The 13,215-nt window shown below is 40.3% G+C and overlaps 1 protein-coding gene across 8 annotated transcripts in view; it reads right to left on the bottom strand.

The window, feature by feature from the left end:
* Positions 1 to 13,215, bottom strand: part of NKAIN4 (sodium/potassium transporting ATPase interacting 4) — a 172,008-nt gene that overhangs the window by 74,968 nt on the left and 83,825 nt on the right. For 4 of the 8 annotated variants that reach the window (XM_007475572.2, XM_056812843.1, XM_001376227.5 and 1 more), the window contains exon 2: positions 3,413 to 3,498. The exons of the other annotated variants lie outside the window; for them this stretch is intronic. In XM_007475572.2, coding sequence (XP_007475634.1) covers positions 3,413 to 3,498 — 86 coding nt within the window. The remainder of the gene's footprint in view (positions 1 to 3,412; positions 3,499 to 13,215) is intronic. 8 annotated transcript variants of the gene reach the window in all.

Below are 13,215 nucleotides of genomic sequence, written 5' to 3'. Positions count from 1 at the left end.
TCAGAGGTTAAGTATCTCTTTTGTCCCAATGGTTTCTCCCCCTAGCTAAAGTCCTTTACCAAGGTGGCCCAGCCCAGGGCTGGGTCTTTCCCTTTAGTGTCCATTGTAAAGCATCAGCACCTCACTGTAATTCCAGTCTGGAAGTCCTCAGTTTCCTCTCTTACCATTGTAAAGTCAATCAACTGTCCCTCTCATCCTTTGTCCCCAAGTTTTACCTAGAAAGGTATTTAATCTCCCCAACTTTAATGGCTCCTCAGAATTGTCCCTCTCCAACATTTGGCAGAGCAGCCAGAGTTCAATCCTCGGACTCTGTGCAGTTGTGTGTGTTTCACACAGCTCTGTTGTTGAGGCTTACTAGGGCTAAACCCCTTTTGCCCTTGATTAAAGAGTGATTTTGACTATTTAATAGTTCGGTGTTTTTTCCCAGTTGTCAACGTGGAAATCTAGAAATCCCCAGTTTATTTAGTTTGAGGGTATAAATCCCAGATTTTGACCTATCACAGGAGAGTTTTCCCCCCTGAGGGAAGGTCCCTCTTCACCAGACAATGGACATCCACTTCAGGTAGGAGGTAGACCCCATCAGGGTCAAGTAGCTCTTTTGTCTCCAGAAGCCTTTCCTAGTATATCACACCCTCCTTATGGAGGATCAAACTGGGGACCTTCACCTTCAGACAGACACCCTACCTACTGAGCCAAAGCTGGTAAGTATCTGAGGACAGATTTGAATTCAGGAAGTTGAGTCTGCTTGACTTCGCACTCAGTAAGTATTCTTACTTACAAAGTCTTCTACTTCATTGCTCTTCCCATGCCCTGGGCTTGAAGTCTGCCTACCTCTGGGCAGGCTTTACCAAGCTGGAAAATCTTCCATTATAGTCATGACAAGAGAGTCTATTTTTTGAAGATCAGCCCAAGAACAGACATATTACCAGTAGGTTGGTTGAATTATTTGGTCTTAGAAAACCATGGAACAAAGAGAAATGCAAAATGGCCCTAATCTTTGTTCAGCTCCTTCCATTTCTTCAGGGATAAAGATTGAGTGATGGGGCCAAGGGTGTTCTGAATTACATTTAATTCAGATTTAAGATCATCTATACACTTTAACTTGGCTATTGGTATTCTAAAAGTGAGAGCCTGGTCCAAAGACCAATAAGTAGATATAATACTGAAGGACCTGAATTGTATCAATCTTGGCATTCTCATTATCAATGAAAGCAAAACAAAGAGGGAAGCTGTAGCTAAATGGAGAAGCAAATAAAGTAAATGGCTGAGATGGCTGCCTCCAGAAGCAATAAGGAATATCATTTAATGGGACATTTGATAATGTTCTATTGCAGTGCTTCCAAAGTACTTACAAAAAGACTACCATGAAAAGAATAACAGCTTAAGTACTGATCTGTTACAAAAATGAAGTGGAAAAATTCTTCAAAGAGCTAAGACCTTCTAAATTAAGTCAAGCATACTTTGATACTTCAAGGCAAAGGAGGTAAAAAGGATATTGGAAAAATAGATTAAGAAAAAGTAATTAAAGAGGCCCAAGGCTTGTAGTTTACAGAAAAATAGCCTACCTTATAATCACAAATATTTTTTCAAGAAAAGAATCAGATGGCACTGAGCATGGTCAGCACGAAATAACATCACAAAAAAGGAAACCACCAATTTTTTAAGAAGCATTAATAATTACTAATGTGGAAGTCAGTCAGTGTGTGCCAGTGTATAAAAAGACTCAATTTGCTAGTCAAGATCACAATCAGTACAAAGTTAAAAGACAGAATAAAAATAAGGAAAAGATATGGTATTTAATTAAAACAATTCCATCCTGCCCTCTTTAAACAAGTTATTAATGATGAAAAAGCAGCCTACTAGTGAAAGAAAGGATATAGACAAAGCCTATGATAATTTCATGCAGAAGATATAGATATAGATTTATATATACATATGAGTCAAATGCCCTACTTAGCAAGGAATCCAAAAAAACTAAAAAACACCTTAGTTAGCAAACATTTAATTTATATAACAAATGGGAAGAAATGGCAACCAAGGGCAAGACTGATTTAGAATATTTGTTCTTAAAATACTATGGAGACGGTTGGGAGATTATGGTCAGCTTAGATAATACTAATAGATAAGATTACATATATAAATACCTTATATTTATATACTTTATATATTTATATCATTTGATACATGTAACAACCCTAAGAGATAGGTGCTATTATTTTTTCTATTTTATAAAGATAAAACCAAGGCTGAGGGATTAAGTGGCTTGCCCAGGATCATGTAGCTAATAAGTATTAGAGTCAGATTTGAAGATGAGACTTCAGACCTGGTGCTCTACCCACAGCTCCTAGCTGCTTCTCCCCTATCTTTTTTATGTCTCCTCTAGGAAGAAGCCACTAGATTTCTGCAATTCTACTTTCTTAACCTCTTGAAGCCTCAATCTTATTAGCTGTGAATATTCATCTTCCTTTGGCTTATGACTGGGGCATGTGAAAATTTAAAATAACAATTAACTAATTTTTTGTCATGTTAAAATTCCCAAGTATCTTCTTCTTTCCTTCCCTACACTAGAGAAGGTATCATTTGACAAACACACACATATTTAATATATATAAATATACACATATATGACATAAATATATATATATACACACATATATATATATAAACTATGGCTTGTTTCTATTTATCAATTCTTTTTCTGGAGGTGGACATACATGCTATTCTTCAAACAATATTTCTATATATAATGGTCTCTTGGTTCTTCATAATTTCACGTAAAAGAACAATTAATTTCTTGAGCAAGTTTATGGTCACTTCAATACCCATGTATTTCTGCTTTCTATCCCTAGGCCCTAAGAATTATGTAGAAAAGACGACTTTTCTCAAACTGCTGAGCTTACTTTTCAGGCAAATCTAAGAAGTCAAAGTCTAGGTATATTAGAGCTGAATGAGTCCTTAGGAGCCAACTAGTCTAACCCCTTCATTTCAGAAATGGGGAAACTAAGGCCCAAGTTCACACAGGTAGTAAAGTGGTAGAACTAGGTCTGGTCATCTAAGTCACTAATCACCTAAGGGCAGGGAAGGGGAGTCACTTTCCAAATTCCAGGGGAAAAAAAAAGACCATTTGGAATATCTTTAGAATAATCATGCTTGAGGGCAGCTGGGTGGCTCAGTAGATTGAGAGTCAGGCCTAGAGACTGGAGGCCCTAGGTTCAAATTTGGCCTCAGACACTTCCCAGCTGTGTGACCTTGGGCAAGTCACCTGACCCCCCATTGCCTAGCCCTTACCACTCTTGACTCCAAGATGGAAGGTAAGGGTTTAAAAAAATAAAAAGACTAATCATGCTTCCATTGATCAGTGTTGCCTTCAACCCTTGCCCATAATTCCCTTTGACTTGGATCCTCTTCTTACCAGATTCACAGAGCCCAGGTACTCACTAGCAACCCTGACTTCTTTTCTCTTGCAATCAACACTCAAGAGTCCTCCTTCTTCTGGCACTGAGACCATGACAAGACAAGACAAGGAAGAAAAGAGATAGGACAAAACATATAAACTTTCATTTTGAAAAGACTCCCTGCCATTTCTGAGTCTCAGGGATATAGGTCAGACCTTAGGACCAAAGATAAATAATGAACTCTGATATTAAGCAGAGTAGAATGTAGGGGCCTGTATCCCCTCCATTCCAAGACTTACTATGGTGGATGGCTGAAACCACAGATAGGAACTAAACCTTACAAAAATAATTATCAATTTAACTTCTAAGACCTATGCTAACTTTACTATATGGTATTGTGCTCTCTCTCCTGGATTCCGATCCTCAGAGGGTGCCCCTTGGCTTCCCAACCCCACAAAAAAACAAAACTAAACTTAAAAAATACCCTCTCCATGTGAAAGCAAAAGAACTGACAGAATGCTCCAGTGGTTGAACTCAGGGACATAGAGAGGAGACCCTTGTCCCGCTTCATCCATCTTTTTGATCTGTGTTTGATCCTGGTCTCCACATGTCCTTGAACCATGTGCCAGCCAGCCTCTTCCCTCATCCTGTGGCTTCCCTCTTCATCTTTTCTTCCTTCCCCTGGAATTCAGGGCTGACCATGGGTAACTCAAGCTGGGAATTGAAACACCTGGATAAGGAGTAGGGGGTCTAGGGGAAGAAACTACGATATCTATTTTAGAGAGTGAGAAATATTGGGTAGGGTGAGTAAGGCTTTGCTCTGGGGTACTGAATTTGTAGGACACTAACAACCTTTATAGTTGGTAACAGTACTAGAAATAACAGCTTAGCACCAAATTAGCAAGAATAATTAAAACAGGAAGCTACCAGATAGTGAAGTGGAGTGCCCTCCTTTCCAGACATCTACAGTACTCCAAAAAACAACCTCCTGTCAGTATCTTAGGGTCTTTGTCTCTGCTGCTTAACTCTCAACTGAAATAACCTTTTGTGCCACTTGCTCTGGGTAAAGAAATTCCCAGTTGCTTCAACGACTTGGAATCATAATCTTAGTTTAATTATACTACTCATTCTTTCAACTACAAAAGGGACTCCAAAGTGGAATGAGGTTAAAAGCCCTCCCCAGGAAGTCAACTAAGTTTCCAGAGCCTCAGGCCACTGCAGCCCTGGCCCCAAAAATGCTATGACACAAATGCTAGGACATTCTGCCCTCTTCTGAAACTATGACCTAGAAGTAAAACAGACTCCAGGCTGACTTGGCCTGACAAGTCTGATCTTCTGCTCATCATCCAGACCGGATGTCTACATTCATCAGACTTGCTAGACAACTCTTCAACTCAACCTCATTTGTAGCAAGTAATTGGAAACTGGAATTCTCACAATGCCTTCTGGCAATAATTGGAAATCTTCCCTTCTGAACATTTGGGAAAATTGCAGTGACAGACTCTAGAACAGATTCCTAGAGCAGAGGTGTCAAACTCCTGGCCAGAAAGCCTGAGGGCAGTCAGAACCAGATTAAAATGTAATCTAGAAATATTGAAAAAAATAAATAAAAATACAATAGAACATTGTTGTTGTCATTCAGTCATAGCACACTCTTTATGACCCTGTTTGGGGGTTTTGGGGCTAAGATATTGGAGTGGTTTACTAATTCTTGCTCTAGCTCATTTTATAGATGAAGAAACTGAGCCAAATAGAGTTAAGTGACTTACCTAGGGTCACATATCTAGTAAGTGTCTCAGGCCAGATTTGAACTCGGAAAAGTGAGTCTTCCTGGCTCTGGTACCAACATTCTATCCACCTATGCCATCCAGCTGCCCAAACACATCTAATCCTATTAAAAAAAAACAAACTATAGTTCCCAACCATTATAAGAGCTCTCTGCTGCTTTTTCCCTCATAAAGACACTTTTAGGATCTGCTATCTAATTATGTTTCCAAGAGTTCACTTTCTTATCTAAACCTCTCAAAGGTCTGGGAAGGTTTCACCACAACTTGCTCTAACACAAGATGGTGGACTAAATAACCTTTCAGGGTTTTACCCAAACCAAGGACCCAATTCATTCCATGTTCATTCAACAAATGTTTATTGTAAATGTTGTCAAGGTAACTCTCCTTCAGGCTCTCACAATTCTATCCCCAGCCTGCTTTTCAGGGTAAGAGAGGTTCTGGGGTCTAATTGAGCTGGGTAGCTCTGTCTCCCAGGAGGTCTGTTTGGTCAGCGATGCCATTTAATAAAGCAAACACCATTCTCAATTGAACCAAGGCCATGGGGTCCTCAAAGCTGCTTAAACAGCTCCAGGTTCATTATACCCACAATGACACAGCATGTAGGGATCTGGTGGGCAGGTTTCTGGAATGCCACTTCATGTAGTCTTCTAATGATTTGTCCTATTGCTTTGTATCAGAGGCTCCCAAAACCCAACATGGCCAAGAGCTACAGCTAAATGATGCAAACAGCTTCTCTACCTAGGCTCTCTGCTAGGATGGGAACAGACAAAGGAGAGATTCAAAAGCATCTTCTAGGACAGGCCCAAACACAGCAACCCCTGAGCGCCCGTTTACCAAATTTCTAGTTACCTATGTATTAAACATTGTACTTCTCCTCTATCCTTCCCACACCATCCTCCCCTCAACACACTACCATGCAATGTCCCAACAACTTAGGACTGTGTTTTACAATTCATTCAACAGTTGTGGGTTTGTATTTTCATTTGCAATTGTCTAGATTAATATGGCCCCATCAGGAATCGGGGTGGCTCAGTGGAATGAGCTAAGAGTGAGGAAGCCCTAAATTCAAATCTGGTAGTAGGACCTTCCTAGCTGTGTGATCCTGGGTAATTACAGCCATTGAACCCCTGGTTGCCCCAGTTTCCCCATCTATAAAACAGAGATAATTCTAGCAACCTACCTCCCAGGTTCATTGTGAGGATCAAAGAAGATAAGAACTGTGAAGCATTTGGAAAAGTGCCTGGCACATAGTAGGCCTTAACAAAGGCTCCTTTCCTTTTCTTCTGCCTTCGGTGTGCCTGTTCCCAGAGCACAGTGAGTCTGTACAGTCCCCAAACTATAGCAGCCACACAGTCAATCCGTCAATAACTTGGTGGGGAGTTGAGTGGGAAAAAAAGGGGGGGGGGTTCAATTCGGGTAGTAAGCTGCAGAGGGCCCCAGGGGGAATTCTGATTTACTAATGGTTTAGCCCAACCTCAAAAACAAGTTTCTCTCTCATCCCAAGCCTTCCATCTCTTTCCAATCATTCCATCTTCGAGGCATCCTATGATATTGATGTGGGGTCAGGTTAGAGATTTTAGAGCTGGAAGAGACTGCAAAGACCAATGAGTCTAAACCTCTCATTTTACAGATGAGGAATCTGAGGCACAAAGAGGATAAGTGTCTGAGGCAGGACTGGAACATTGGCTTCGTACCAGATTCACCATATCACCATCCTATAAGGCTGGAAACCATCACACTCTTGGGAACAGAGTAAGCATTTCTATAGCTTATGCTATAGCTATATACTTGGTGCATAATTTACAAAGATTTCATTTGATCCTTAAAACAAATCTGGAAGGTACTAATATTAAATACTATATGCCAGATGTACTGTACTATATATCCTTTACAAATATTACCTGATTTGATCTTCACAACAATCCTGTTGATAGATGCTTTTATTATTCCAATTTTACAGAAGAAGAAACTGAAGCAGACAGTTGTGAAATGACTTGCCCAGAATCACACAGCTAATAAGTGTCTTGAGGTTAGAATTGAACCCAGATCTTCCTGACTTCAGGTGCAGTGTTCTCTAGGCACTGTACCACCTAGCTATCAAATAATTCTTGGGAATTGAGAATGGATAGGGAATTTTCCAGCACTGAGATTTGCAATTCAGTCTCCCTACTTAAACTGGCAGCAAGTAACATCTATTGTATGCTAGACCTTATTTACCCCTCACAGAAGCTTATCAGTCCATTCTGGCACACTTAGGCCCCTTGTCCTTCACACCAGGTACCTAGAACCAAAAGCTAATGCTCTTGGTTCTTGCATCCTAGCCAGACCTTCTCCTCCTCAGGTCACCTGTGGCTCACTACTAAACCATGAAAACAGGCCAGTTTTGGAATTGACACAATGGAAAAATCAAGTCATTTTCAAAGGACTAAAGAACCAATAGTGATCCGCAGACGCCCAGACTGGACTCAGATTGGCCAGATTATGTGTGAAGTTCTCCTTGGGGGACAGAGAAAGGAGGCAGAAGGTTCTCCTGCAGTTTCTTTTAAGCAGCCCAGTAGCATTCCTATCCCCAGCATTGCCCCAGGGTGGGCATTCAGCAATAATTTTATCAGTTCCAGCAGTACTCCCAGATTGCCTGGTTATTCATAACAGAAGGAGTTTAATGAAAATTATAATTAGAGCCCCATGGTGAGCCTGGAGGTCAGCCCTGACTGGGCTACCAATTTACATGACAAATCAGTCCCTGGTTGTTTTAGATCCTGAGGGATGTAAAGTGGGATAGCAAGGAGAGAGGAGGGAGAGCCACATTAGTGGCAGCAACCCTGAGCTCATTGCCACCAAGCAAAAAGGAAAATGGCAACTGACTACTTCTTAGTTTACCATCCCAAATGCCCTCCACTGGCAAAGCTCAATTCCTCATGGACCTTCCACAGTTTTGGGGTGTTTGTGGGTTCTGTGATCACAAGGTTCTACTCCACCCAGAGTGTTACCATGCCTAGCCTGAGCATTTTCCTTTGGAAAAACTAAGAGACAAGGAAAGACTCTGGATTTTTAAAAGAACTTTGAAAGGATCTTTAGTTTTCAGAAAATTAAGGAATAAAATTGTGGCTCCCTAAAGTTAAAATAAACAAATAAAACTGATTTCTCTGAATATTGCTTACTTTATTCCTACACTTCTGATTTACTCCTGCCAGGAAATTGTTGAATCTTGAACCAAAACCTGGAGTTCTAATAGATTCTGATCATATAATGTCAGCTTTCCCCCTTCTTTCTAGGGTGCCATGCCATGTCTTTCTCTAAATTATTGCCTCTTTAGTGTCTCTAGGAAGGTATTACCATAATTAAGAAGGCAGTGCAGGTGAACTTGTTGGCTCATAAAGTAGTAATTGAAGCCAGTGGCCCTAATGAAGACACCACCCTATTTCCCCATTCTGAATCAACCTATGAGCAACAAATAAAAGCAGAGAAAGGGAGGTTGTTCAGGGCTAGTATTAGGCTTACCCATCATATTGAGGTGAACACACCACTATATTTGCAGGATTGGGAGAAATGGGAGGAACTGCCTTTGAATTTCTAGTCCTTAGTGCAGTATCAGGCACACAGAATTTTAGATTTACTCCACCCTGCTTAGTCTAACAAAACAGGAATGTCTACACCCTACTTAAGGATTAAGTATTGAGAAGGATGGCCTATGACAGACATGTGTTAGCAAATGACAAATCAGAAACAACTGACAGACCCTTGGGCTGTCCTAAGTCAAGCTTAAGCTACCATTGGTACATGTGAGATGCAGGAAAGTGATGTAAAAATGGTCTATATATTTGGCGTCACTTCTCTCCAGTCTCTTTGCGTGAAGAGGTGGCATCTTGGCATCTTGGCGTGGCGGAAGCTATTGTCCTGGTTTGGTGGTGAGTGTCATTGATACACTACTGGGGAAGCTTAGTAACCTAGTTCAGGTGAGGTGTCTTCTCTGAGCTCTCTCAGAGTTTAGGCTGATTCCTTTTTCCTTTACCTTCCAAAACACTATCTTCTTAGGAAGCCCCTAATCTTCTGAGAAGACCTTGTGGCTGAGGTCTTTGAACTCCCCTGGCACAGGTTAGGCCGGAAAAATCCTATACTCTTTCCCTCTCTCTTCTTCTTAATTCCTTCCCTCTATATTAATTAAACCACCATAAAATTTCCAAACTGACTTGGGTATTTTATTTGGGATATTCCCTGGTGACCAATTAAATTTAGATTAAGTCACAACCCTAAAATCCCCCCTTACAGTACATAAATTCTTTTTTTTATTTGAGTTATATATTTTTAAAATATTCATATTTTTGTTCCAAACTTTACAAAACAAAGTAAAATGAGCATTTCTATATACAAAGAAAAAGAAAATTGTACATAAATGAAATCACAAATCTCTTATAGGATTAGCTTATTTTCCTTCATATCTACACAATAAGTCCCATCCACAAATGTTCCAGTCCTTCCCCAACCAACCCACATAATAAAAAGTATTGGCCCATAGATTAACATGTTGACACAAATTAAATCTATCATGGAACATAAATTCTTGCTTACTGACATGAAAACAGTTTTTCTTCCTGAGGATTCTGGAGCTGAGTACCAAAAAAGAAAGAATAAAATAAAATCTGATAAGAATTGTGTGGTGGAGCAATGCAGCTCTGGTTACATGGGGAAGTTTCCTAGTTGGCCTCCATTTATATACCTCTGAGTTGTATTTTATAAAGCTCTTTTGGGTCATAGGCAAAGAATGTGCCCAAGTTTTGGTCAGTCACCACAACTTTTAAGCCATAAATTATTTTCCAGGTGCCTGTGTGGGAGGTCACAAGGTCCTGGAAATTAAGAAATTGTGTGACCCTACCTGAAGAATAAATATCACTTTCATATCTTTCCTGATTTCTGCCCACTTTGCTGGGAGATTTGACAGGTTCTTAATACTCATTTCAGAAACTGAAGATAACTTTGGAACCTTTGGGAAGGTTTCGACTATAGGTGATAGTGGGAAAAATAGTAGACAAGTAGATTACACGGATGGCTGACCCTACAAGCAAATCATGAAGATTATAAACCCCCTTAAGAGCAATGACTATTTGCAGAGGTCAGGGAGGGTGGGTGTGAGGAGTTACCTTAGTATCTCCAGTGTTTTGCACAGAGTCTGGCATACAGTCAATGATTAATAAATGTTTGTTGACTGACTGAAGCCTGATCTTCTTCCAGAAGTCTAGTCTTATGGATGACTGACAATCTAAATGAAGCTGAGTTCTAGACAAAGAGAAAAGTATAGCAATGTCAATGGCACTACTCAACTTGAGTCAGTTCAGCCCCAAATATGATCTTGTTTCACAGCCCTCTCCCCAAAGAAAAAGATAAACTGAGGTTTGGGGACAGATTGTTACCAGAAGGAAAAACATTTAGACAATCTGAAGTGATTTGGAAGGAATTTACTGCTGAAAGCCTAAGCGGAAGAAGCAACTTAAAAAGAAAAAGAAAAACTAAAGGAAGGACCCGATGCCAGGTGCAGAAGTGGGAGGCCTTTGCTGGCAGAGAAAAAGCAGTCTGGAAGTGGGGCAAGGAGCCAAGGTGGAAGGGGGTGGGGGGCACAAAAGCAGACTCTACTTATGCCAGCCTTCAGCATCATGTAATGCCATGGCAGGCAGTTAGGGAATGGTGCCACTGCAGTGGCCAACTGGCAGGTTTCATGCTGCTAGCATATCGATTTCTGAAGTACCATTCATGGGTGGTATTTATTTCTTGGAATCCCATGCACGGATGGCTCTGCAAGTAGAACAACCACTCAGCTCTCCTACTTAAAAGCATCTGAATGTGTCCAGCCTGTGTGAATCCTGAGGAAGAATGGTTTCTTAGATGGCAATCTAAGAAAGGAACAGAACCTTTGGCTCAGTTAGAGAGAACAGTGTGACCCGAAATCAAGGGATAAAATAAAACTTCAGAATTTGTCTCCTGAAATGGCTTTTAGTGGAAAAGGGAGGAGGGAGAGACAGTAGTTGGTTTTTTTTTCAAAAATGGGCTTTTCCTTTACAATGTTAACGGGTTTCATTAAGTTCCTGTGGTCTTCTCTTTCAGTAGCTCCTCAGTCCTCTGAGCTACAATTTGGCTGTGAAGCCAATTTCTAGGCGACAGAATGGAGGTTCCCAAGAAGCCATGGAGGTCCGGGCAGAATAAAAAAGAGGAGAGAACAGTGTTGAAGGAGAGATTCTGTTAGGTCAATGTGATACAATGTCAATGGGTGCCACTGCATTTGAAGTTGGGGAACCTGGGTTTAAAATACCACTTCTCCCACTTACTACTGGGGTAAATTGTTTATCCTCTCTAGTACTTAGTTCATCATCTATAAAATGAGGGGATTAGACTAGATGATAGATGATCTCTGACATTCCTCCCAGCTCTATTTCTATGATCCTAGGATAATATAATGGTCTGGTCTCAGGACCCTGCACTAAGTAAATGATTATTTTTTTTTTAATGATTGGTGCCTTTTGTTTGACCATTACAGTCATTTCTGGATGCGCACACACATTCCTTATCCCAATGTCAAAAGCTTTACCTTGTATAAAAAAATGAAGTCACATTGAATAATACATTGACCATATTTGACAGCATATGCAACATTTAACACCCATAATCCTCTACCATTCCAGAGAAGAGACACTTTAGTTCATCTCTTCTCAAAGACCAAAGACTATTCTATTTACAACATTCAGCTTCATTTTATCACTCTTTCCTCTTCAGTGAGTAAGCATTGTGTATATTGTTTTATGTACTGCTCTTGCTAAATGGTAGCCAAGTTGAATCAGAACTAGGAACTTTTTAGCTTCCCCATATTGAAAATTATTAATTCTCCAAGCCAGGGATTTTCCAGAAAAAGGAGAAATGTCAGAACCTGCCCAGATTGTACATTTTGTGCCTGGGAATTATCAACACCAGGTGTGTTTTAAGGCAGGTAAGGGACATATTGATTGTAGTGATGGGCTTGGAGTCGAGAGGACAGGAGTTAAAATCTCTTACTAGCTATGTGATCCTGGCTAAGTCACTTAACCAATGTCTGCCTCAATTTCCTCATCTGTAAAATAAGGATGAAAATAGCACTTTCCTCCCAGGGTTGTTATGAGAATCAAATGAGATAGTATTTTTAAAGCACTCTATAAACCTCCAAGTGCTATATATGTTAACTATTGTTTATTATTATAATTACTATTACTGAAAGTGGGGCAGATAAAGCTTGACAATTCTGGGTCTGTGCACAGGTAAAGGCCAAATTTCCCCCCTCCCAATTTCCAGAAATGGAATCCTAACAAGGCAATTCTTGACAATGTCAGTTGGCTTTTGAGGGGCCCAGAGAAGATTGGTTTAGATCTGGTGCCCAGTCCCTGTCCTCTCTAACTAGTACCAACAGGGCAGACAATCAGCTTAGGGTGGGTAGTAGCAGATAAAGAACAGAGCAAGGAACAAGAACTAGAGGGAAACATCTTGTAATGTTATGGCATTCTATAAACCATTTGGTTCCTTAAGGACTTGCAATTCAGCATTTTCCCCTAATCCTGTTCTTCTGCCAACTTCACTATTTTTAGTGATGTCATTCAGCCCAATCTAACCAAGTTCAAAACTTTGGTGTTACCTTTGATTCTCCCTTTCCTTCATTTCTCTTTTGAAATTGGACATCATCTTGTCAATCCTATTTTCATAACATCTTTCCTTTCTCTTAACATTTGTGCCCTCCCCTTTAGTCTCACTATTGCCACCCTAATACTACCAACAGCATGAACTTCTTCAACAATCTCCTTACAGGACATAAGATGATAGAATTAGAGCCAGAATACACCACAGAAATCATGAAGTCTAACCCCCTTCATTTTAAAGCTGAGGCAATCAAGGCAAAGTTAAAAGTGGCTCAGGATTCAAACCCTGCTTCCAAGTTAAATCACTAAGCACCTCAGCTTCCTACCCTCTCACTCCTCCATTCTTCATGCTCTTGCTAAATTGTTCTTCCACAAAGATCTAGT

Source organism: Monodelphis domestica, chromosome 1 (assembly GCF_027887165.1).
Source record: "Monodelphis domestica isolate mMonDom1 chromosome 1, mMonDom1.pri, whole genome shotgun sequence".
NCBI lineage: Eukaryota > Metazoa > Chordata > Mammalia > Didelphimorphia > Didelphidae > Monodelphis > Monodelphis domestica.
Note: the sequence above shows the minus strand (reverse complement) of the source record. Positions and strands in the feature narration are given on the sequence as shown.